The sequence below is a fragment of the Centruroides vittatus genome, unplaced genomic scaffold (assembly GCF_030686945.1).
Source record: "Centruroides vittatus isolate TY-2023 unplaced genomic scaffold, ASM3068694v2 contig_918, whole genome shotgun sequence".
In the NCBI taxonomy this organism is placed as follows: domain Eukaryota; kingdom Metazoa; phylum Arthropoda; class Arachnida; order Scorpiones; family Buthidae; genus Centruroides; species Centruroides vittatus.
Window position 1 is genome coordinate 626,855 of NW_027122605.1, and position 26,817 is coordinate 653,671.

Below are 26,817 nucleotides of genomic sequence, written 5' to 3' on the forward strand. Positions count from 1 at the left end.
GTAACATTAGCTTGCTTTACTAAATATAATGATGATGATATTAAAATTCTGTAAAAATGATTCATATTTATTTTAGTTTTAGATAATGTATCAATAAAGAATTGAGTAATACCTAAGTAATGGTTTATTTTATGATGTTTATTCAATTTAGCATATAGCTGTTATAATATATTTTTAAACAGATTTCCTTTATACAACAGATTACTTTAATAATCAAAATCTTTCATAAGTCTTATTATAATGTATTGCTGTATCATTGTCCTGGTCCAGAGAGACTTTTGTCCATGAATTTCCTCTTTGCAAAGCATAGCCACCACTGTAAAAGAAAAAATTCAAATCATCAATACCTTTCATGAATATTAAAATTACATTTTCAGTTTATTTAGTATTTATTAATTATTCTTGAATGATTTCTAAATTAATAGTTGAACAAAAAAGGATAAATTTCATTCTTAATATAGTACTTTTAGTATATTAAGGACCAAAAAATGATTATTACAATAAATAAAAGTTACATTAAACAAGCAAAATAAAGTGTAGACCAGAATGTGAATATCAAACTATAAATGCTAAACTGTATTCTTTGAAGATGCTATGAAGAAAGCAAAAGTCACATTGAGTAGTGACATTATTTAAATTTTAGTTCAAGTTTTCTCACTTAACTATTATAGTTAAGTGAGAAAACGAACTAAAATTTAAATAATGAATTATGAATTCTGTAAGTATTTGAAAGTTTTTTCATCTATGATTTTTATTCTTTTGCTATTTATTGTTTACAGAGCAAACAATTCAAAACTTATAATTGTTACACAGTTGTAAAATTAAAAATATAATTCAATAATTATATTTTCATAAAACTTCATCTAAATTTCAGTTGAACATAATAGTGGCTTAAATCAAAGGTCTACAACCTTTTTCTGAGAAGGGCCACGTGAGCTGTAAAACTGAAGTCTGAGGGCCACATACAAAAGATATAATCAAAGATTTTTTTTTTATGAATAACATCAGATATAGATCAATGTGAAATTTGCAACTGCTTTTTTGAAAAGATGTCATTAAAATTGGAAAAAAATTTTGTGCACCAATATTAAAACTTGTAGATATTCATTAGATACTATTTTGATTTTATATATTTCATTTTCATAAAGGCTTATTTGCAAAGGAACAAAGAAGAAAAAATTGAAAATATCCTGTGCAAACTTCTTAGGGCTTTTGAATTTATCTTCTGTCAGAGATTTATAGAAATTTAATAAACTCCCTTCTTTAAATATATTTTTATAAAACCCTTTTGCAGCAAAGTCTATTAATTCTAGTTGACGTTTCAAAAGTTTACATACTTTGAGCTAGTTCAAATGTTGATGACAAAACATGTCGGTAGAAATAAGCTACACAGACTGCATAAATATACTTCTGGAACCATATTTGACCTGCAAGCTGTAGGTTGGAGACTTCTGACTTAAATAATTTAGACTAATTTTTCCTCCTATTATATTAAATTATTTTCTAGTCTTAATCTTAATTATTATTAATTATTATTAAGATTCATTTTAATTCTTAAATGATGATAATTAATAAAATTAATCTTTTATAAATTGAAGTCATAATTAAAAATTAATAAACCAATAGTTTGAATTCTCTTAATTAACCACTACACACATTACCTTGCTTGGTTTTCCTGTTTCAGAATCAAATGCTCTATCACATAATCTTAATCCACATTCCTGCCTCAACTGTTGTAAATATTGGCGCATTACATCTATTTATAAATCAAAACATTTTAGATGAATAATATATCAATTTAAAAATTAATCTGAGTAATATAAATTATGAGAAAAAAGAAACAATAAGATTCAAATTTAATATTGTAAAGTTTTCTATTACAATAATCAAATTTATACATAATTTTTCTACATTTTACTGAATTTTTAAAATTTTACTTTCAATTTTTGTTTAATTTATTGAATGAAATATGTATTTTTTCATTTTTGGCTCTGTCTTGTGAGCCTTTAAGAGGTCACACCCATTGAGGGTTCAGCCAAGCTCATAATGAAGAGAGCTGGGTGTTGATAAACGAGGTCCAAAACATATCTGGAACAAACTGCCTGTGAAAAATTTCTGGGATGTTTTGACGGTCCAGATTTGATCTTGGAACCCCAGAGTGCTAGGGTGACACCTTAACCAGATGTCAAATGGAATAGTTCCACACTTATGAAACTACAGAATTGTGAGAGTATTTCATTTTATAATGCAAAATATTCAATCAAATCAAATCAAATTTATTAGTATAGGCCTCAGCCTGTTACAAATAATCAATCAATACATTTTTCTAAAATTTCAATGTAAAGGCAAATTTTATAATAAAACTAAATATTTTTATATTGAAGATAGCATATTAATTAAATACCACTAACAAGGGAGGTTTTACCATGTCAGTCTTAATTTTAATAAAATATATATCATTCAATAGAGGGGAGGGAATCTATATTTTTTTTCTTTTATCTGTCAGGTCAGCTCAGCCATGTGTGAGAAAAAGTTCTAAAATGTTCTAATGTAATTCATAAATATAGAGACCAGTGCTATATTTCTTTATTTCTTTAGGCAGTTCAAGATTATAACAAGAATATAGAAAATGATCAGAGAGGAATTTGATGATGCAACCAGTTTTAAATTAAATAACAGAAAATTTACTTTAAATTTAAAAATAGTTGCACCTTCAAATTCTATTCTGTCATCATTTCCTGTATTTCTTCTTCTTACAATCTTGAACTGTCAAAAGAAATAAATATCTAGACCACTGCACCACCAGTGCTTTATTTCTATGTGAATTACATTAGAACATTTTAGAATTCTGTTTCTCACAAATGGCTGACCTGATAAATAAAAGAAAATAGACCTTTTTTCTCCCTCTATCGAAAGATATATATTTTAATAAAATGTAAACCCTCCCTTGTATCATAATTTCTCTACCTATTCTTTCAAGAAAGAATGGTGAAACTAACAGTGTAATTATTAAATTTGTGTATATCTATATATATAAAAACGAATGTATGTCTGTCTGTGTGTGTGTCTGTGTGTCTGTCCTTCATGCATTACCACACTATTTATCCGATTGCCATGAAACTTTGGGAAGTTGTTTAATACATTCCCGCGAAGGTTTGTGGCATATGTGAAGACCACTATTTCCCCCCTTTCAAAAATATATTTATATATGGATTAAGGCTTTCATGTCCAACAGATGGCGCTAACTTCTGACAACCTAAGTTGGCTTTTCTGTGAGGCATTATGCTTTTCTGTTAGAATGGACTAAAGCAGATCATTTTCTATCTATATAAATAAAATATAACGTTTGTTTGTTCTTACCGATTCCTTTTGAATTTTGACACAACGTTGCATTCGCATACGCAAGTGTTTGTATATAATATACACGTCTAAATTCCCCCTACTGGGGAGAGATGGACGGGATTAAGGCTTACCGTGAAGAACTTGGCTTCTATTATACTATTTTACATGCGGTTTTTTGCGTTTTTGATTGCATTTTAATAGGTTACGTCAACAGAATATACACTAAAAAGGGATTTTTCGATATTTCCTTGCGACGGAGAGGGACAGGATTAAGGCTTACTGTGAAGAACTCGGCTTCTATTATACTATTTTGCATGCGGTTTTTTGCGTTTTTAATTGCGTTTTAATAGGTTACGTCAACAGAATATACACTAAAAAGGGATTTTTCGATATTCCCCAGCGGGGAAAGGGACAGGATTAAGGCTTACTGTGAAGAACTCTGCTTCTATTTATACTATTTTGCATGCGGTTTTTTGCGTTTTTAATTGCGTTTTAATAGGTTATGTCAACAGAATATACACTACAAAGGGATTTTTCGATATTCCCCAGCGGGGAAGAAGGACAGGATTAAGGCTTACTGTGAAGAACTTGGCTTCTATTATACTATTTTAGATGCGTGTTTGATTGCGTTTTAATAGGGTACGTCAAGAGAATGTACACTAAGAAGGGATTTTTTGAAATTCCCCCACGGGGGAGGCGTTATACATTTATAATAAATACATTTTGAGTCAGAGCAACGCGTGGCCGGGTCTGCTAGTATATATATATAAACATCACAAAACCCAATATATTTGTAATAAGCCAAACAACCACCAGATTACATCAGGATACATTTATGCAATTATATTTATTTAATTTCTAAATAATTTGTCACTAGAGGGTGATGTTAGAGACCGGAAAGTTGGATAGAATTGGCTACACATCCACACGGTAAACAGGAGTTGCAGGTTCAAGTCTCACTCCAGGACAATTCTTTTCTTCCAGAATATTCTGTTATTTAATAAATATTAATTTAATTATAATTATTAAATTTAAAAAGAAATGAACCTAATGCCTCTCTCTAGTGATAAATTATATTTAATTATTTAGAAATTGATTAAATATAATTGCAGAAATGATGTAATCTGGAGGTTATTTGGCTTATTAAATGTATTTTGCCCACTGAGTAATTTTATTATTTTAGAAACATCATGAATTATTTGACTGATAAATAATTTAAATCATTACATTTACAATATAATCATCTTATCTACTGTGAAAAATAATCTTAATATACATTTATCTTATGAAAGTTTAACATTTTTATCAAAAAAACATTTCACTTTTATCAGTTTTGTTTATAAATGATATATTTACCTTTTATTATTATTAATAAATAATTTCATTATTTTTTAAAATTCTTGTTAAATTTCTATAATTATAAATATTTTGCCTTAACTTTCTATCAAATAAATTTTAAATATAGTAAAACAAAACTATATAAAAAGATTATATTTTCTTAATGATATATCTTTAGTTGTGACAAATCAGTTTAGATCAGTGTTTCCCATCGTGGGGTCCACGCCCCACAGAGGGGCAATTTGATTGTTAAGGGGGCAATTCGAAAATGGACTCATCTAGAGTTTAAGTTAACTGTATAGCTGCCTGTATGCCATATTTATTGTAAATATTGATTTAAGTTAGTTTTAATTTTATTTGTTCTTTGTTTCCCTTTCCTTCTATAACTTCCTGTTATAACCCTTTTCCCTTGGGGTGGGATTAACAATTCTGGGAACCACTGAGAACAAATAGATGAACAAAGCCCTGAGGCCGGTGAAAGAGGAGAAAGGACATTCTTTGCCCAGACCTCGAGGTGGGCAGACGTGAGTTGTGGTGTTCCAGGTCACGTTTGGCGATGACTGGAAAGTGCAAAAGACTGATGAAAGGATTGGGTTTTATTGTGGTTACAATAAAACAGTGTGGCAATTAAGTGCAAGAAAAACTTCAACGAACACGACAATGAGAGACCTTCCAAAAGAGTTCAACGTATATGTTGGGAGGCATAAGAACTTTAGAAAGGCTTAGGTGAGGTATAGCACAAAAAAGGTTGGGAAACACTGGTTTAGATGTAGACTAAAGCAAACATTTCTAAACACTAATTAATAAATAATATCTTAATGATATTCAAAAAAGTAAATGATAAAAAGATGTTTGCATAAACTGTAAATCTTATCTTCAATTATCATCATTTTTCAAAACCACTGATTTGTTACTTTAAAGCATTATAGTTATAATCATAATCCTAAAAATTAAAAAAAATTAATAAATTGTTTTAATTCATTGAGTATTAGCTGAATTGCATGAAACATTCATGACTTTTATTTATATCACTGAATCTATATATATAATCGAGACGAGTTGATAATGATGATGATGATAATAATAATAATAATAATAATAACAACTCTCCCGTGGTCACCACCTGGGCGTGGTGGGAGAGCCCAGTAATTTTACTGACCCATAGGGCAATGCAGGCTGGAGCACAAGCTCCTGGTAGGGACACCCATGCCAGTAAGGCCTATGGGGAAAAATGAAGCTAAGAGTGACCACACCCACATTCTGTGGAGATATTTATTATGGTGATAACTAGATCAAAGTGTGATACTGGCTCGGACGTCGCCCGGGTTAACAAGGTCTGCGTTCGTGGGTTAGGCAGAGGCTCACGTTTGAAAAATAGGCCACAGTCTCCCTTGGTTACCGGTGGCAAAAGCAGCACCGGCCCAAGCATGGCTACTGCAATGCTCTCAACAGATGTGAGGAACCAATCCAGCCTTGGTGTTTATGTGGCAATGCATCCACAGACCACAAAGGCTGGAAAACCACGCCAACGGATGAAATGGACAGTAGAAATGAACGAGTTTATCATCCATAATTATTACACGATCACAAAACTTGAAACAAACATGACAGCATACAGACAACAACTACACCATAAATTCACACAACAATATCCTCACATCACTGTCACTGAACAAAGGGTTGTTGATCAAAAAAGAACAATTATACACAACAACCTTATTCCACAAACAACACTTGAACTTATCAAACAACAGGTGGCTGATCAAATACATCAACAGACAGAAACATCTAACATTAATGAAGATCATGTAACCTGTCAGGATAATCCAGCAACAAGCATTGATAATAACACACATACAACAATTACCACTAATAATACTACAGACACTTCCTCGTCCATCACTGATAACATAGACATGGATTTAGTTAATACGCTCTCACTTATATTTCAGGAAACACTCACTAAATATACAGGCACAGATCCCACACAACGACCACGAATACCAAAAATCAACACGTCAAAGGAAGTAGGAAAAACACTAAATTATGTAAACACTCACTTACTACCACACTACATTCATTCAATTTCTACACTCGCAGACATTCATACATTAGTTTATGCTGGGGCAGTCACAGTAGTGACACACCATGGTCTGAAAGTACAATCACAGACAGATACACAGAAAACACAATTCTATCACAAGCCTGCCTGGCAGAGAAGAATAGAAACACAAATAAATGACATTAGACAGCAATTAAGCAGGCTGACACAATACACTAAAAGCAACATAACACCCAAATTAAGGAAACAGCTCAAAAACATTTTCAAGAAAATAAAAACACACACAAAACATGAACATCACAACATACACATTACAGAATACATTGATACACTAAAACAAAAACTTGCTGCCAAAGCACGTAGACTCAAATGATATAAAACATGTACATTACGAAAACAAAATAAATTATTTACAAACAATGAAAAACTCTTTTACAGACAAATTAATAACAATGCAAACACTGATACACAGCACAGTGGCACACCAACAGAAGAAGAACTCACAACATATTGGTCTTCTCTTTGGTCCAGTGCTGTCACGCACAATGCTGATGCAGGCTGGATCGAGGAGGAGAACAGAAACTTGCACAACATACCAACTATGCCCTGTGCTGAAATAAACATATATGATTTCCAATACACTGTTAACAGATCACACAACTGGAAGACACCTGGTGTAGACAACATTCACAATTTCTGGTACAAAAAGTTTACATCACTGCACCAGGAACTAGCCAAACACCTAACACACATCATCATCAATCCACTAGACATGCCAAATTTTCTTACTCAGGGCATCACCTACATGAAACCTAAAAACAACAATACCACAGACCCCACACAATACAGATCAATTACATGTCTTCCAACACTCTACAAATTATTGACATCCTGTATCGCAAACAAAATATACAAACACGTTGAAGAACACGACATTCTTACAGAACAACAAAAAGGTTGTCGTAGAAACCACAGGGGATGCAAAGAACAGTTACTCATAGATTCACTCATTCTACGGCAAGCACACAAACAACACAGAAACATACACATGGCATATATAGACTACAGAAAAGCATTCGACAGTGTTCCACACAGTTGGCTGCTACATATTCTACACATGTACAAAATACATCCATCACTCATTACATTCTTTCAAAACACTATGCAGCACTGGAGAACAACACTACATCTCAGGGTTCATAACACTTCCATACAAACAAACCAAATTTTTATTAGGCGAGGAATTTTTCAAGGAGATTCCTTGAGTCCTCTCTGGTTCTGCCTAGCCCTGAAACCATTATCCAACATGTTAAACAACACGCAATATGGTTACAATATCAGACACGAAAAAACAACACAGTTTACACTGTCACATCTCATGTACATGGATGACATAAAACTTTATGCATCCACACACAAACAACTTTGTCAACTCCTACAAATCACACATTCATACACCAAGAACATACAAATGGAATTTGGCCTAGATAAATGCAAAACACTTCACATAGAAAAAGGAATCCTGAAGAAAGAAGATTTTGCGCTTGGAAATGGAGACGTTATTGAATCCATGGAAGAGGGCGAGTTCTACAAGTATTTAGGATTCCAACAGGACAAACTAACAGAACATACACAAATAAAGCAAAGATTAATTAAAGAATACCAAAGTAGGTTAAATGCTATTCTCAGAACACAGTTAAATGCAAAACACACAGTTAAAGCAATAAACATATATGTCATTCCAGTACTCACATATTCTTTTGGAGTTATACATTGGACTCACACAGATCTTCAGCAACTCCAAAGGAAAACAAGAACTACACTTACTAGGCATAAACAACATCATCCTAAATCTGCTATAGAAAGATTAACCCTTCCACGTAAAGATGGCGGACGTGGCCTGATTGACATAGTTAACCTTCACTACAAACAAATACAGTCACTGCGAGAGTTTTTCTACAAAAAACAAGAAACATCACAATTACATAAAGCAGTAACTCTAGCAGACTCAAATAACACACCATTAAACTTACACTCACATCATATGGACACAACGCAACATATAAAAAGCACAGACACCATTAAGCAATCGTGGGCTCGAAAGGCACTCCATGGCAGGCATCCTTATGATCTGGCCCAGGATTTTGTTGACAAAACTGCGTCAAACAGCTGGTTAGCTCGGGGATGCCTCTTTGGGGAGACGGAAGGATTCATGATTGCCATACAGGATCAGGTTATAAATACTAAAAACTACAGAAAACACATACTCAAAGATGCGACACTCACAAATGACACATGCAGAAAATGTCACATCATGCCAGAAACTATACAACACATCACCTCTGGTTGCAAGCTCTTGGCACAGACAGATTATTTACACAGACATAATCAAGTAGCAAATATAATACACCAAGAGCTTGCAAAGAAACACAAATTAGTAGCCATCCACAAACCATACTACAAATACATTCCACAGATAGTATTGGAAAACAACACGCACAAAATGTACTATGACAGAGCCATAATCACAGATAAAACAATTTACCACAACAGACCAGACATCACACTCATTGACAAACACAATAAAATCACATACATTATAGACATATCCATTCCAAACACTCACAATATACAAAACACATGCACTGAAAAATTTAGCAAGTACACAGAACTCGCCCAGGAAATAGGCCATCTGTGGAGGATGGATAGGGTGCTTATTGTACCTGTTGTTCTCTCCTTTACAGGTGTCATACCACACACACTACACAAAAGCCTGGGCACATTAGAATTGAATAGAAACACATACATCACACTACAGAAGGCCACTATATTGAATACATGTCATATTGTGAGAAAATTCCTGAATACAGACACACACACTGATACACTTCTTTAATTTCTGTTTTGGTTACTATGCCTTGACTTTGGTCCGGCATAGTACACAGCCACCGGTGTTAACCGAGTATATCTCACTGAACCCAACATAATAATAATAATAATCAGTGCAGAGCCCAAACGGTTAGGAGTTGAAAGTTGAAATTTGATACACAGTTAGGGTACGTCACGAGGACACACACTAAGAAGGAATTTTTCGAAATTCCTCCCCACGGGGGAGAGGGACAGGATTAAGTCTTAACACTTCCATCAACAATGGAAGTGTTAAATAACAATGGAAGTGTGAAGTAACAATGGAAATGTGAAGTAACAAATGGAGAACAAGAGAAAGCGACGTGCAAGATTTACCAGCGCTGGAGAAAAAAAAGAAAGAAAGAAAAAGAGTAATATGTTAGAACATATTCAATTTTCAAATTTAAACACATTAGTTCGGTTTTTTCGACCCTTCTTCTTTAGAACATTCGATGAAAATCGAACGATATAATCAGAACATGTCATGAAAATCGAACAATATTAGAACATTTGATTTTCAAATTCGACCTTTCTTTAGAAATACTTAGTTTGTTGATGAAATTACTCTTTTTCTTTTGTGACTGTAACGTAATAATCTTAATCTTCGCTATCGTTACTTTTGCCCGAGCAACGCCGAGCCTACCTGCTAGTAATATAATATTGCTGAAAGTACTCTGAAAGTCACCTTCAAATAGTTAACTTTTTTTAAAGGGGAAAAAAAACCTATTATCAGAAAAAATGATAATTTTGATTTAGTTATTGGCTATAATTTAAATATTAACTGTTTTCACAAAGATAATGGTTGCCACCATGCTATTATGATAATTCACAAAATACAGTGGAACCTTGCTTAACGAGCACCTCGCATAACAAGCAAAACAAATTGTAAAAAATTGACTTGCTTAACAAGCGATGTTTTGCATAACGAGTGACAAGGAGAGGGGAAATGAGGGGAAATCCTGGATTGTGTGCATGCTCCATCAGTCTGTGTTTAGCACTCGTTCTGCTAGCATCACAGTGTCGCTCATGATCACACATTTTTCCAAACTTGTGTTCACACACATTATGTATAAACATTTACAATTATAGACCATTATATAATAAACATGCCATCTTGTATTAAATTTAATTACCAATTCCAAATTAAATTTTAAAAATGTCTAAATTAAAAATTATTTATTTATAATTATTAAATTTAATACAAGATGGCAGCATAACTGCCTACCTCTAGTCAAATTAATTATTAATATTTAATTATAGTTGTTACATAGCCCAAGAATATGGCATATCGTTTGGTGTCTTCATCTGACATTATATGTGATTTTTTGTTTTCTGCAAATTGAATTTGCATTCCAGGTTGGTTCATTCTGTGCTAGAAGAAAAGATGATGATGATTCACACTTTTTAACAATGTGTATTGTGTAATTTTCTTTGAATAAACGTTATACATAAAATATTTGAGTATTTTTTCAGCATGGAATGCATTATCATATTTTACATTAGTTTCTATGGGAAAAATTGTTTCGCTTAACAAGTAAGATTCTGGTACAAATTATGCTTGTGACATGAGGTTCCACTGTATTAAAAAAGCTATTTTCAACCATCATTCACATTTTCCAGTTATTGCAGCTGCAATTTTATATCCGTTTCTTGAAATTCTTATATATTTAAAATATCAAGGAAGTTCAAAATTATATAGAGAGTTGGTCAAATTAAATGAAAAAGTTTTTTAAATACATCATGATGGAAGTGTCTAATAACTAGAAAAATGTTATAAATGACAATCAAAAGAGCTTTTTTTGAAAATGTGAAAGTTTTGTATTCTATATTATTTTTTAAAGTTCTATTTCCAGAAAATCCAACATACAAACGAATGAATAATTAAAATATATATTATATCACATAATATATATAACAGAGCTTTTTAAGTTTGAGTTCTGGATCAAAAATCTGGGTCTTGCTGTTACATATTACACGATGATGATATAATAATGATTAAATAAACAACCAATTATTTATTGTGACATCATCACAATACCAGGCTGCAATTTTTAATCATATTTTAAATTTACTTCATTTAAAATACATATGCTCTGCACCTGAAATTAGTACTGTAGTTAGTGTCTTGTCTCTGTACATCATACTTTTCCATCAGCAATGGAATCATGCCAATCACCTATTAACTGCTTTCATGGGGAAATTTTTGAATTGAAATAATGTGACTTCCAGTTCAAAATGAAAGTTTGTATATAGTTAATTAGGGCCTCCTGCCCCTAATATTTCCATATCTAGTTTTTGAATTAACGAAAGATAGGTGGACAGATGTCAACAGTGGAAATTTATAGGTCTACAATTTTTTCAAATTGCAGCCCAATAAAATAACAGATAATATACATTGAAATAAAATAAAATTTTGATTATCTGAGGATGGTTCAGTTACAATTATAATTTTCTGACATAATCAATAAGTTTTTAGTAATTATGTATATTAAATATACTACAACTAATCATAAGTTATTTTTTAATATATTATGGAAGAAAAAGAAGTTATCACAGTATAAACAGCAACTGCACTTTCTTTTGCTATGTTGTATGATGGTTATTATTATTATTATTATTATTCTAAAATTTTTTTATGATTAATCATAAATGTTTTACTAAATGTATTTCTACATTCAAACCTATGAATCATACAAAAAAGTTATTAAAAGAAATCAGGTTTTCATATTATGGTTTTAGGAATACTTTTTATTTTCAATTATCTAAATTGAATAAATCAGTTTTTTTTTTTAAAATTCAAATCAAAAACAAGAACAAGTTAAATTTGTTCAAGGTTCATAAAGGAATAAAAAGCAACTTTATAAAAGATCCTTTATATCAATTACTCTGGATATTCAATATCAAAAGAAATTGAAATCTTAGCTAGAGATGTTAAACGTTTTATCTATACCCTTCTTTTCCTAAACAGCATGTGAAAAAAATAATATTCTGAATTTCGAGCTTTATTTGAATTTATTAAATTATAAAATACATAAAAATATTGTCATTTGAAATCATCTTGCAGTGTTTATTTGTAAGACATCCACAAGAAAACAATCTAAGACTTAATTTCTGATAAAATTTGAATATTTTATAATGTGCAAACAATAAGATATTAATTTTAGAGTTCTTCAATTTCTATGGATTAATGGCTGTGAGACTGACTTTCCTTTACCAGGTTGTTCTTATAGATTTTATACACTGGACATAGTGATATACATCCATCTGTCATGAAATTTAAAGTTCTAATACTGTCCTACTACTGATAGCAAAGCAAGACTTGGCAAATTTCCAGGAATTGTCTATTTCCATGCTGGAGAGAGAAGTGGAAGGAGTGTATACCACTGAGAAATTATAAACATAATTTCTCCAAAGTAATTAATAGATATAGATTCTAAAAAGTAAATTGTTAATACGATAACTATTTATTAAATTCTAATATTATTTGTGAATTTCTTTACTGATGTAAACAAACCTCATTCTTTAAACAATCTGTCTTATTTTCATAATAGACTTGGTCTTTTCTGCCCATGCACAGTAACATACATTGCTTTCCTTCATGTAGTTAAAGAGTACTTTATAAAACCTTTCTTTAAAGAAAGGCTTTCCAATTGAACAAATCTTAGGTACCCATAATTCTATTTATTTGATTATTTCAAATATAATTCTAAAATCTACAAACAAAATTGTGCAGTGCCAACTTTTATCTGTGGTTTTTTTCATCAGAACTTATAATGAAGTCTTTGAAGCAAAATATTTTGGTATCCAAATTCAATTCCATTTTGCTTGTTATTTATGAAATGTTATAAGTTTCTATAATTTTTTGATTATATAAAAGTAATGTATTTCTACATTAAAATTTACTTTTAAATATATCTAGGAATGGACAAAATGTTTATTTAGTGTTTCATAAATTGGTAAATTCCATTAATGATTCCTGCTTTATCTTTTCAACCAGATTCATATAAGAATGAAGCTATTTATACATTGACAGACAGGAAATATCACATTTCTTTTACAGTTGAGCTTTAATGTAAAAATTAAATAAAATAAGCTACAATTCATGCTGAATTTCTACATTTAATTTCCTTGATATTAAGATTGTCAGATATCTACACAGATTTTAAATTATATTCTAAACTTAGCTTTGATGTTTTGTCTTTCAGCATTCCATATATGGGTGAATTCTTGTATAAAGATGAGTGTGTGTAAAAAATATATAAATATTTTATTTTATTTTATCCTGTACCTAGTTTAAGATCTTTAGTCAATAATAGAGATGAGAATTCATATACAGAAATTTGGTTTGATTTTGATGTGTAATATTTGAAGATACAGTAGAGCATCGATTATTCGACTTAATTGGGGACTGGGGTTGGTCAGATAACTGAAAAGTCAGATAACCAAAAAGTATGAAAAAATACATTATTAGTATAGTGTATTAGGCCTGGTTTAAATACTAGCCTCCCTTTCACGGTCGAGCCAGTGCTGCCAGCTAAAACATGCAAAAATTTAACAAAAATAATATTAAAGTAGCCGAGACATAACCAAATATTGTAGTGCCATATCACTAGCAGGCATTTGAATTTGCCGACTAGAACGCGGTCGGTTAACCGATAAGTCGGTTAATCGGGGGTCGGATAATCAATGTTCTACTGTAGTTTATTTTATTATTTCAATTATTTCAGACCTGTAATATCATCAGTAAATTTTGTATCAATCTGTAGAGTAAACTAATAATGTATTAATTTATTCTAAAATATATATCTGTTTGTTACTAAAAGTAATATTAATATATAAAATAATGATAATTAGATTTGAATACTGTATAATGAAACAGCTATAACATAATTTATTTATAGCTACATATTCCAACTTAATGCAAAATGAATAAATGCTCATATGCAGAACAAATACAGAGAGTAAATCTATATTGTTATAAGTAAATAGACATTAAAATCAAAATTTTGATGGCTATTTATTTACAGTAATGTAGATTTTTAACCAACTAAAAATACTGAGGTATGTTTAAATACTGGGCTGAGATTCCACTCAAAGACAGTGAAGAACTTCAGATATTAAGCAATAGTAGTGCATAATTTTTATTAAACAACTTTGCATTTAAATCTTCCTTATACATACAAATAATAATATACTGTTTTATCATCTTTTTTAAGTTATTGTAGTACACATAACAGAACTTAAGTTTATCATAAAAAATGCAAATGTAAGTATACAAGTTATACTTTATTTTAATGTAAAAAATATCTAAGATAAATAAATTTACCAGCTTCTTGAGGTGATGATGGTTTTGCATAAACAGCATTGAGTGGAAATCCTGGCTCTCCTGGAATATCAAACTTTGATATAGCAAGACTGTACATTTCTTGTGCACCTTGTGCTTTATTAGAACACTGCAAATAATATAATAAATTTATAAGAGAACAACAATTATTAAACAGAATATACAATACCAAATGTAAATAATATGAAATATTTCCCACTGTCAAAATTTTGAAACTAATTTAATATAAAATAGCAGTTACAGTATAGTCACAAATGACTTTCTGCACAGGTAAAATATTTTTAAAAAAATATGTAAATCATTATAACATTTTATTTGACTTAAAATAAATTAACTAACAACATACAATAAAACATTTTAAACTATACAGGGTGTATCAGTACAGCGGTTACAAACTTTCAGGAGCGATAGAGTACACCTAGATGATGGGAAATCACATAGCAACGCATGGTTGGAAATGCTTTCCTGGCGCAGTAGTGACGACACAAAACAAGAAAGGAAGGACACAAACAGGGTGAGAAAACATGTTTAATATTCTTATTACAGCAAAAATGCTGGGACATCTTTGGCTGGTGTCACTACACCAGCTAAAAAAGCTTTTTATATTATAGATTTTATTTTAAAACAGCTACACCAGCTGTTTTTAAATAAAATCTATAATATAAAAAGGTAAAATATATTCAACATCAGTCTTAAAAAAATATTCATTAATCTGATACACTATAACTCATATTATGAAACTTATAATTAACTTGTAAAAAAAAGTAAGAATATTTATTAGCTTTCCAAAATATAAAAAAATTAATCATGAATTTTTACAAGAAATACAAGTATCCCTCATACAACATGGCACTTCTACAATACTGTTTCACTCTAACATGGTTTGAAAATTGGAAAAATCCCCTGTACAACACAGTTTCTGGTTTTGCTCTAACATGGTTCCAGAATTTGGGAAATCCTCCATACAAAATTTCACAACTTTTCAGTACAAATGCCTTTATTTGATAAGTTTTTTCTTGAAGTAAGCATAAATGTTCTCAAATTTGCCCATGGATTTTACAATATTGAAATTTTCAATTTGTTTTGTACCTTTCATCAAGCTTAATGAAAACTGATAGTTCAATTATTTTTCTTATCCTAGCTTTCTGATCAACCAGGTGTCGTTGTTGCTTTCAGATTTTAGCCTTTAAGACTGTCACTGTGTTTTGTTTTTATAGATTAATCTTCATATTTAGTAAAGTTTATTTAAACAATTTTAGGTAAGTGTTATTAATCTTTTATTAACCATAGGTAAGAAATTGTTTGTAAAAATGATGAACGAAGTACAGTAATATCTCAGTATTTGAACTGTTCTCAACTTGAGAAATTTGGTATTTGAACACAAATTCTGGAAAAAATTACTCAGTCCTTGATTGAATAAATGTGACCCACTACAAGAAATTTTCAATTAACAACATATTTTTATTTTATCATACATAAAAATTTTATGATAAAAATAAACAAATGAAGACATTCTGATCAACATAAACAAAAAAGCTCAGATGATGATAATACTTTGTAAAAGGAAAATGCCTTTGTTTAACTAAAATTAATGTTAACATGTAAAACAGTATTTTTAATTGTGATTGTTAATTGAAAATAAATTATTAATTGCTTTAACCTATCCCATGTTGAAATTTTTCTTCATTGCATGTCGCACCACAATGAACTTTTGTTGATTTTAAGCTTAACGAAAATTACATGTTTTTGAAAAAAATAATCGTGGCTATTGTATCGTCTGAAATTATTTTTTAATTTTGTATAAACAAAATAGATATATTAATAAATGTAAGAACAAAAAAAATTATATTTTGAGAGGTAGTTTTAATATAAAAATTATAACAACTAGCAACATCTAGTTTCAAAAACATTCTGATGCTGAAACAAGATATCTTGGGTCAACTGGTCAAGGTCATCATGTTTCAGCCCAAAATATCTCGAGAATACCAGGGAACACGTTAATAAACATTTTTCTCTTAGTAACAAAAAACAATAGTTTGTTACCTTTAGGAACCTAACCCCATGTTTTATATTAGTCTGTTGTTTCATATAGTATATATTTGCATAACATGGGCACTTTTTCAGAATATAACTACTGTGTCATATAAGGGATACTTGTATACAGTAAATAAAAATAAATTTTAAAATTACATTCTCTAAAAATGAAAACAATAATTTCTTTAAAAGTAATTTCATATTTTTTGAGATAAACTAGAATTATATTTTATGATAGTAACATTTGTTCTTATTGCATATAAAAATCATGTACAAAACTGTCCAATTATAAGATATGTTACTTTCTATGTTCTATGTTACATTCTACTTTGTAATGAACACAGAATTATTTTACTTTGCACATGTAAATTAATGAATATTAGTTTCATTCTTATTCTGGAAAAGATTATAGAAGAAATTCTGATCATTTTATTATAGAGAAAAAATTAAACTTCAGAAATAAAATGTTTTTATAAAAAATAAATATATATGTATATACTTAAATAAAATGTAATTATAACACAATATCTGTTTTACCTTTTGTAAACGCTTGAGGCATTCTGTTATATATAAAGTCAAATATATTAACACTCTGTCTGCTTCACTCTGAAATAAAAATTAATATGAAATGATATTTAATAATAATATTAAATAATACTCATTATTAAATCATTCATTCATACAGTACCTTTATTTCGTATGTTCTAAAGAATACATTTGCTTTGAAGAAATATAAAGCTTCTTCAATTATATCTAAATCACCAGCTTAAATTTAAGTAAACAAACAAATTACTTTAGATATATTAATTTAATTCATTTTAATATTGTAATAAAATATATTTACACTAATAATTGAATATATACTTAGTATATAATACTTAAAATAGTATAAATTTGAATTATTTTAGTACTAAAAAGATTAATATCTTGAAATTATAATTTTATAAACATTTAAATTATTAATAAAAGGAAAATTACTTTCTTTTGGAGCTGGTCCTCTAAATTGGGTACGAATTGGCAAAAGAGCCAAGTTTCCTATTACTTGTGGGGGATTTAGAAATTGAGAATGATATGCCTACAAAAATATAATATAATTATATTAGAAATTCACAATTTACTACAATATACAAAATAAAGTACAAAAATTAATAAGATTTTTTAAAATGAAATATAGGCATTCTCAACTTTCAGACATAATTCATTCCTAAAAATGTGCATGAAAATTGAATGAGCAAAAGTCAAAAAAAAGAGTTGCATGTTTAAAGGGAATGCTATTTCTAGAGAGTTAAAATGAGAAATCAAAATTGTTTAAGATAATACCATATTTTCCGGTGTAAAAGACAACCCCCAACTTTTACAGTCAAAATATAGAGTTTGGGATATACTCACCCTATAAGATGACACCTGGCATATAAGACGACCCCTGACTTTTGAGAAGATTTTCCTGGGTTAAAAAGTCATCTTATATGCCAGAAAATATGGTATTTTTACAGGGAATATGTCACAATATATGAAATGCTAAAACCATAACAGCTAATAAGATTAAGTCAGCTTTATTTTAAGTTTCCACAAATAATTTTTCAGCTATCTAAACCAAAAGTGGCAGAAAGTTCTATTGTACAATAGCCTGAAATTTCTGTTTGTTGATTGAAAATGTACAAAAGTCCAAATTTGGTACATTAGAAACAATTTAGGTGTATAAAAGTGTTACCTTATGTATATCAGAGTGCATTGTCCAAAAATTATGGATTATGTTTAAATATTGAAAAAGTTTTATGAAACAACATTAAATTACATAATTCTATAAACAATATATATTTTATATTTATAAAAAGGAAATTACAATTTTATTTATTTTACTAAAAAATAAGTTTTGATTTTATTGTTGCACTGTAACATAAAAGAACTGTAAAAATTTCAAAGAATGTGATGTTAATAAGAATGTAAAAAAAAACAAAATCTGTATAGTTATGAACACATTAGCATTCTGCCAGAATTGTAGACCACATCTATGCCCAATCAAGCAAAACAAACCTAAAGAAGTCACCTTTCATGAAACATTACTTTCCAAAACATGTCTTGCTGTATTAAAGCAATTTGCAAAAATTGCTGAAAACTTAGGAAACTATTCCAATATTTTTGCTAAGTTTTTAAAATTAGTATGTTCATTTTCACAAGAGGAGACTAAAAATGCTGATATGAAATTAAATATATTATTAAAATTCACTAAACTAACCAGAAAACCAGCAAAAATCAAACACTTTAATCAAAACAAATGTTGTCTTTTACTTTTAGCAATCATTGTCAGCTTTACATTCATTAAAGATATAGAACAAACTACAGAACAAAAATTTTTTACAAATTTGAATTAGACAGAACAATGATCTTATTGGTTGTTGCCATGCTTGTGGTGAAGGCTGTTCCTGAATTAACTGTTTATTTTACTTCAAATAATAATTTCTACAAGGGTGATACTGTGTCGGATTCTTTGTAATTGATAGCTTTCCCTTTTTACTGGCTTTATATATTTTCATTCTAATTCAAATTTGTAGAAATTTTTTGTTCTATAGTTTTTTCTATATCTTTAATGAATGTAAACCCAATGATGATCACTAAAAGTGACTGAAAACATTTGTTTTGATTAAACTGTATGATTTGGTGAATTCAATGAATTCCAATAAGCACATCCAGTTTATTATACTGTTTTTGAAATATATTATAAATATGACGTTATTTGCTGACATATATTTAGTATGCCATAGTTCCTTTGATTTTTTTCCTTACTAGAAATAGTTCACAACTTTAGCAGAATTCAAAGATCCCAGAAGAGGAAATCTTACCAATACATTAAAAAATATGATAATTATATCTGTTTATTATGTTCTAAATAAACAATGATATAACAAGCAATAATTTAATATATTTTAAAGCTAATTCATCTATGTAAGAATTAACTGATACTAGGTATTTTTTTAAATGTTGATTTAAGAATAACTTGGCTAGGAACTCATCTTCCATAATTACAAATAGTAGAAAGTTTTTATTTTCTTTTTTGTTTTTTTGTAGTTCAATGTTATGATTATGACAGACAAATATTAAAACATTATTGGAAATTTATAATTGATAAGATATTCCAATTTTAAAATTTAACAAAAAGTGACATAATTCTTAAACATGAATTAAAGAATTGATCTATGAATGAATAAATCAAATCAATTTTATTATTAATCTTCAGCAATTAAATATTATGAAAGTAATGAAATCATTCTTTATGATTCACTGAATTAAACATCACTGAATCATAACAAAAAAATGTTAAATATAGCAATATTTTGCAACTGTATATAAACAAAAGTCCAATAATTAATAAGATTTTAACACAATCAACTTATCTCTAGATCAGTGGCTCTCAACTAATTTTTATCACAAAATCTTTTTCACCTTAGTAAAAAATGTTGAAGCCTTGACAATTTTTTATGATTATAGATAAAACAGCAAATAGAAATACAGTGGTACCTTGACATACGAGTTTAATTCGTTCCGTAACCTTGCTCGTATCTCAAAGCAATTTTCCCCATTGAAATTAATTGAAATGCCATTAATCCGTTCCAGCTCCCAAAACACCACCTCAGTTGTTTTTGTTAAGTGTTTTTGAATAAGAAAAAATGTATTTACAAGAAGAAACATTTATTTATAAATAACAAATACATATTCTATAAAAACATAATAAAAGAAAAAGTGAAGTGCTTACGGAAGCGCTTAATTTTCGTCACTGGTCTTCGCTTTTTTCGTCACGCTTTGCTCATTTTCACCTGCAGATCGTTTAAAAAAAACTGTCCAAGGAGGTTTGTTTTTATTTCTCTTTCAGGATATTGCGGAAATGAGTTAGGCAAGTTTCGTTGAACAACTCCGATGCACGACCAGTTGCAACTTTTTCGGGGTGATTTTTATCCACGAACTCTACAACTTTCTCCCACATTGCCAAGATCTCCTTTATATCTCTTGTTGAGATAACCTCCTCCATCTCTGGCTCCTCTTCAAAACTAATTTTTCGTTGAACCACCGTTTGCTGCTGCGAATGTAGATCGTGTAACTCCTTGGTTGTCAGCTCCTGAGACTGTTCCTCGACGAGTTCGTTCACATCTCTCTCATCCACCTCCAGACCCATGGATTTTCCCAGAGAAACAAGCTCCTCTACCACTGACACTTCGGGTTCCAATCCCTCGAAGGCTTTTTCAACTACAGCCTCAGGCCACAGCTTCTTCCATGCAGAGGTTAAGGTCCTCGTTGTAACACCCAGCCAGGCCTGATCAATAATTTTTAGGCATATCACGATGTCAAAGTGGTCCTTCCAGAACTCTCGAAGGGTAAGGTTTGTGTTCTCCGTCACCTCAAAGCAGTGCCGAAAAATGTGCTTGGTGTACAACTTTTTAAAATTAGAAATCACCTGCTGATCCATGGGCTGCAGGATAGGAGTGGTGTTGGGTGGTAGGTAGAGAACCTTTATAAACTTGAACTCTTCGAGTAAATCATCTTCGAGATTTGGTGGGTGAGCAGGGGCATTGTCGAGGACAAGAAGGGCTTGCATGGGTAGGTTGTTTTCCTGTAGATATTTTTTAACAGAAGGGCCAAACACCAGGTTTATCCACTCCACAAAGAATTTCCTGGTGACCCACGCCTTCGGATTTGCCCTCCACATAACTTGCAGTTTTTCTTTTAAAATCTTATGTGACTTAAAGGCTCTGGGATTTTCCGAATGGTATACTAGCAGAGGCTTGATTTTGCAGTCGCCACTCGCATTGGCGCAAAGTGCTAGAGTTAATCTATCCTTCATGGGTTTGTGACCTGGCATCATCTTCTCCTCTGCCGTTATGTAAGTCCTATTCGGCATCCTTTTCCAGAAAAGCCCTGTCTCGTCACAGTTGAAGACTTGCTGGGGGATGTATCCTTTGGCTTCTATCAGTTCGGAAAACGTTTTGATGTAAGCCTCAGCTGCCTTCACATCCGAACTTGCTGCCTCACCATGCCTGACGACGGAGTGAATGCCGGTCCTTTTCCTAAAGTTGTCAAACCAGCCCCGACTGGCTTTAAACGAGTCTTCCGATTCCTCGTTTGTGGAAGTGTGTGGGATCTGCTTCAGCAAATCACCGTAAATCGCTCGTGCCTTCTCACATATGATGCTTTGTGTTAAGGTTCCTCCTTGAAGCTGCTTCTCTGTCACCCACACCATCAGTAGTTTTTCCATCTTTTCATGGAGAGAGGTCCGGAGCTTAGAAATTATTGTAACGCCCTTAGCTGGCGTTATACTCTTTATCAACTCCTTCTGTTTAAGCACAGTACATATCATTGATGTGCTACGCCCGTACATCCTCGCCAAGTCAATTACTCGCACACCTTGCTCATGTTTTTCTATGATTTCACGCTTTAACTCAATAGACATCATCTTCTTCTTCGGACCCATAGTTATAAAAATAAATGTGATAATGTTTTGTAAATGTACAAAAAGCAAAAAACGCGAACCCAACTTATCAAAAATGCTTCGAAAACGAGGGAAACAAGCACACAGACTGAGGTCTAGTCTGAAGTGGGAAAAACCGTTAGACGCTGCACACGACCCCAACATGCGGGACGCATGTTGGGGTCGTGTGCAGCGGTGTAGTGTGCGATTCCTCGTATCTCAAATCTTGCTCTCATCTCAAAGCAAAATATCGCTCGCTCGGCGGCTCGTATCTCAAAACACTCGTATATTAGGGCACTCGTATATCGAGGTACCACTGTACCAAAATTAATTTATTGAGAATCCAAAAACAAAAAAAAAGATTAATAATGGAAAGCACATATTACTTAATTCAGACTACCAGAAAGTACAAATCCAGCACCAGTGCCTGGATTTGTACTTTTGTTTGTGTCTGCCCTTTCAGTCCTCCTTGTCACTACAAACATTTAAAGTACTTGTTACATTTTCTTCAAACTCTTCTCTCAGCCAACGTGCCATGATTTTTTAATTTAAGATAACCATAATACTAAAAGCATGATAAAATTTATATGATTTCCACTATATTTTTATATGAAAAATACTTAAAATATCACAAAATGATTGCAGTGCAAAACTGATACTCTTTGACTGATATGCCCATTTCTATCCTATATTGTTGCACTACAACACACTACAGATGATAGGACATCAACTAACTTCTTTGCAACATGTGATGCTCATCTGACGTGTGTCCCATTACTAGTATTGTAGTATGTACTGTACAATACCATTGGGAATCTGACTGGCCACACCTGTCATTAGATTCAATAGGCTGCACTGCAGATATTGACAAATTAAAGCATATTTAATGATTGTATTATTATTTATATGTTAGATACTTTTTAAGGTTATTTTTTAAATGATTTTCTACTTTTAGATTAAGTTTTACCATTTATAATTTCCATTATCTTGTCAAACATTATATTGTAATTTCCATTCATTCTGTTTCCAATAAATTGGTCCCCACTGTTTATAAAGCTATAAATAACTCTAGCATGTGTATAGGATGTCATAAGAGGATTCGATCTGAGACTAGAATAATTACACTTCCCATCCCAAATCTGAATTGGCACATTCATATCATTAGACTCAATGGATTTTATTGTGGAACCCTAAGTTTTATTGGTAGAATCCTAGGGTTCCATGGAACACAAGTTGGAACACCTGCTCTACATCCTAGCATCATTCTACTATGAAAATATTTCTAGGTTAAAAATATTAGACATTAGTTTTAACAAACAATTCAGTCTAAAATCATATGATTATACTATAGTTAGGGGAGAAGTGGGTGATCCCAGTCACTGATGTACATAAAACTAGGATGTGTATATTATGTCATTATGTGTAAGTGTTGAGGTGTCATACCTCACTGCAATTTGTTTGTTCAAATAGCTGAGTCAATTTGAAAGAGGGGCACAAATTGGTTTGAAAGTAATATAACATGAATGCAAAATAGAAGGAGAGTATATTTTGTTTTCATTATTTCCTTTTATAATTTCTATGTTTTTATTTGTGAAATGTATCTGAAATTAATTAGGATTGATGATGTTTTTTGTATCAATATTAATAATACATTACTTTCTTTTTTCCTTCAATATTTGTATTTGAGCAGTTCTGATCAACTGACTGACTGTTGAATGATTTGAATTCACTTGATTTCTTTTTAATTCTAGAGGTATTAAACAAAACTTAGAAAGACAACCTGAAGTTGGTGGTCAGAAGAAGTTATGCTGAATGCCATCAAGTTAGTAAATGAAGATTCTTTTGTACGGGCTGCTGCGAGATGCATGAGTTTTCAACATTGCAAGAATGAATTAAAAAAAAGTTTTCCAAACCATACTTAAAGCAAACATACTGTGTTGGCCTAAGATTGGTTTGAACCAAGAAGAAAAGGCTAATTAAATCAAACAAAAAAAAAAAAAAATAGCTGTCAAAACAGCTCATTTTTAAATTTTTTTTGATTTTGTTTCTGTTTTGACAGCTCATTTTTTAAATTTTACAAAGTTACAAAAAAAATATATTGCCAGAAAATAATGATTTTACTTCAAACTCTGATGTCAGCCACAAAATAACATGACAATTCAGACAATAATATAGTGCACACTAGGAACAAATGTCAGATTTGTGACGAGTTTGGACAAGGTAACAAGTTACAATGTAGGTGAACATATAAGAATGTGGGCACACACCGAATATTCTGGATACTATAGTTCGTCTGGTTACATCTGCAAAATATTTCAAGGTCATAACCGACCATTGTTATCTTCTTAGGTGGACGTTAGGTGGTCAACCACATTTTCCACACAAGCTGACAATACTTGTCATTCTTAGTGTTTTTAATTTCATTTTTCAATATTATCTCTCATTATTTAAGTGTTTATTTTCTGCAATTACAGTTCCTATAGAATAAATTAAAATTTGTTTAGTTTGGATTTTTCCTTAAGTAACCACCATTACCCCCCCTTCCCTATACCATAAAATAGAAATGCAAACTGTTTTTGTATTCATTATTTTTTGCCATCAAAATGAATATAAATTTGCCAAGAAATGCATATACCTGTTACATATCTAACATTCAGAAACTTGGGAGAGATAAAATTACTAAAAACTGTATTTCAGTTGAAATGAGTATCAAGTTATATATTTCATGCAGGAAAATACATCATCATCATGAATATAATAATGTTAAAGGACTAAGATCTCGTGAATAATAACTCAATCAGTGACGGCACATTTCAAAAATAAGACACATTGAACGATTTAACTTGTTTAATTTCAATACCGTAATCACAATGAAGTTTTAAATCAGTTCCGATCGTAAAAAACAAAGAAAGTGATCATTTACTTACAGGCATTATAAAAGAATTTAGATTCGGCTAACTACAAAAAAAAGGAATCGAGACACTCCCTCCTGCTTCTAACTAATCTTGCCGTCCCCACGATTTCCGCAGCCCGTTCAGAACCGTACGCCATCTGATGGAGCTTACAGGAAATATAATATTTATTACTGTATTATATAAATTATTCAATATATGAATATGAATAATTTAAATAATGATAAAAACACCTGCATTAAAAATAATTTCCTGCTTTGATTAAAATTATTTAATATTAGGGTTGTTCACCCTTTCCACAGCCTACAATAAATACAGCTTAGTCAAATGGGGGAAATCAAGTAGAAGAGTTGTCTACAAAGGAAAATATGCTTCCCCGCTAGATGGAGCCACACTACAGATCATAACAACACACAGCTGATTAAGTTATCCTAGCTAAATATGCTCGTAAAACAAAACAGTAATTCAAACTTACGATATATCAAATTATTAATTTTTTAAAATGTGTTCTTAACTGTTCTATACAAAAAAGTAAAGAAAAAAAACAGTTATCAATATTCCTTAAATTTTAAAAATCTGAAGATGATCTGTAGAATAGGTTGAAAACGTTCGTTATGGTTAACACGCGTAAATAATTGTCAGTGAGATAAGGTGTTTTTGCCTAGGTTAAGAAGCATATGCAGTAGAGCATCGATTATCCGAATCAATCGTGGACTATGGTTCGGATAACCGATTATGTACGAAAAAATATATTTACCTATCCTATGTTGAAATTCGTTCAAATCCTGGCACGTCCTTAAAGTACCCTCTCATAGTGTGCGATGCCTATAATTTTAACATCGATGCTAAATTTCGATGTCGGATTTCACATCGATGTTTGGTCGATGCCCAGTGGAACATCGATGTTCAATCAAGATAAACTCAAACAATTAAAAAAAAAAAACTTAATTTTATTTTCAATTTGTATAGTTCAATTACAGTTCTTTAAAACTAAAAGTTTCTGTACATTCTTTGGCTTTAAAGAACTCCACTTTTTGTTGATAGTATTTCCAGCTTTGGATAATAATCTTTCTGCTGGAACTGAAGTGGCAGGAATGCAAAGCCACTTCATGGCAAGTTCACATAAATTATAGTTAAAAAATTTCATGGATTTCCACACATCCAAAGCATTACTATTGTGAGGCACAATAGGGGCATCTAAAAAAGTTTTAAAATTTGAATTTAAAGTTGCATTTGTGTTAACATTTATATAAAATTAGTTACGTGAAAAATTTGAAAATAATGACGATTAAGGATTTACAAATGGAGTTAGTCGATTTGGCCTGTAAACGGCTCAATTATTACAAAGAATTGCTTTTAGCCCTTGGTTTTATTAAATTAATTAAATATCTACTAATGTGAGGTAGATAATAAGGACATA

General features: G+C 30.9%; 1 protein-coding gene across 1 annotated transcript; it reads right to left on the bottom strand.

Moving 5' to 3' along the window:
* Positions 1-117: 117 nt before the first annotated feature.
* On the bottom strand, positions 118-25,554 carry Arpc3A (Actin-related protein 2/3 complex, subunit 3A). The gene is made up of 7 exons (XM_067281406.1): positions 25,413-25,554; positions 18,006-18,102; positions 17,716-17,792; positions 17,565-17,633; positions 14,976-15,102; positions 1,662-1,756; positions 118-316 (listed from the first exon to the last, which is right to left on the bottom strand). Exons 1-7 carry the CDS (start codon positions 25,416-25,418, stop codon positions 254-256), a joined length of 534 nt encoding a protein of 177 aa, XP_067137507.1. The 5' UTR covers positions 25,419-25,554; the 3' UTR covers positions 118-253.
* Between the last annotated feature and the right edge of the window lie 1,263 nt (positions 25,555-26,817).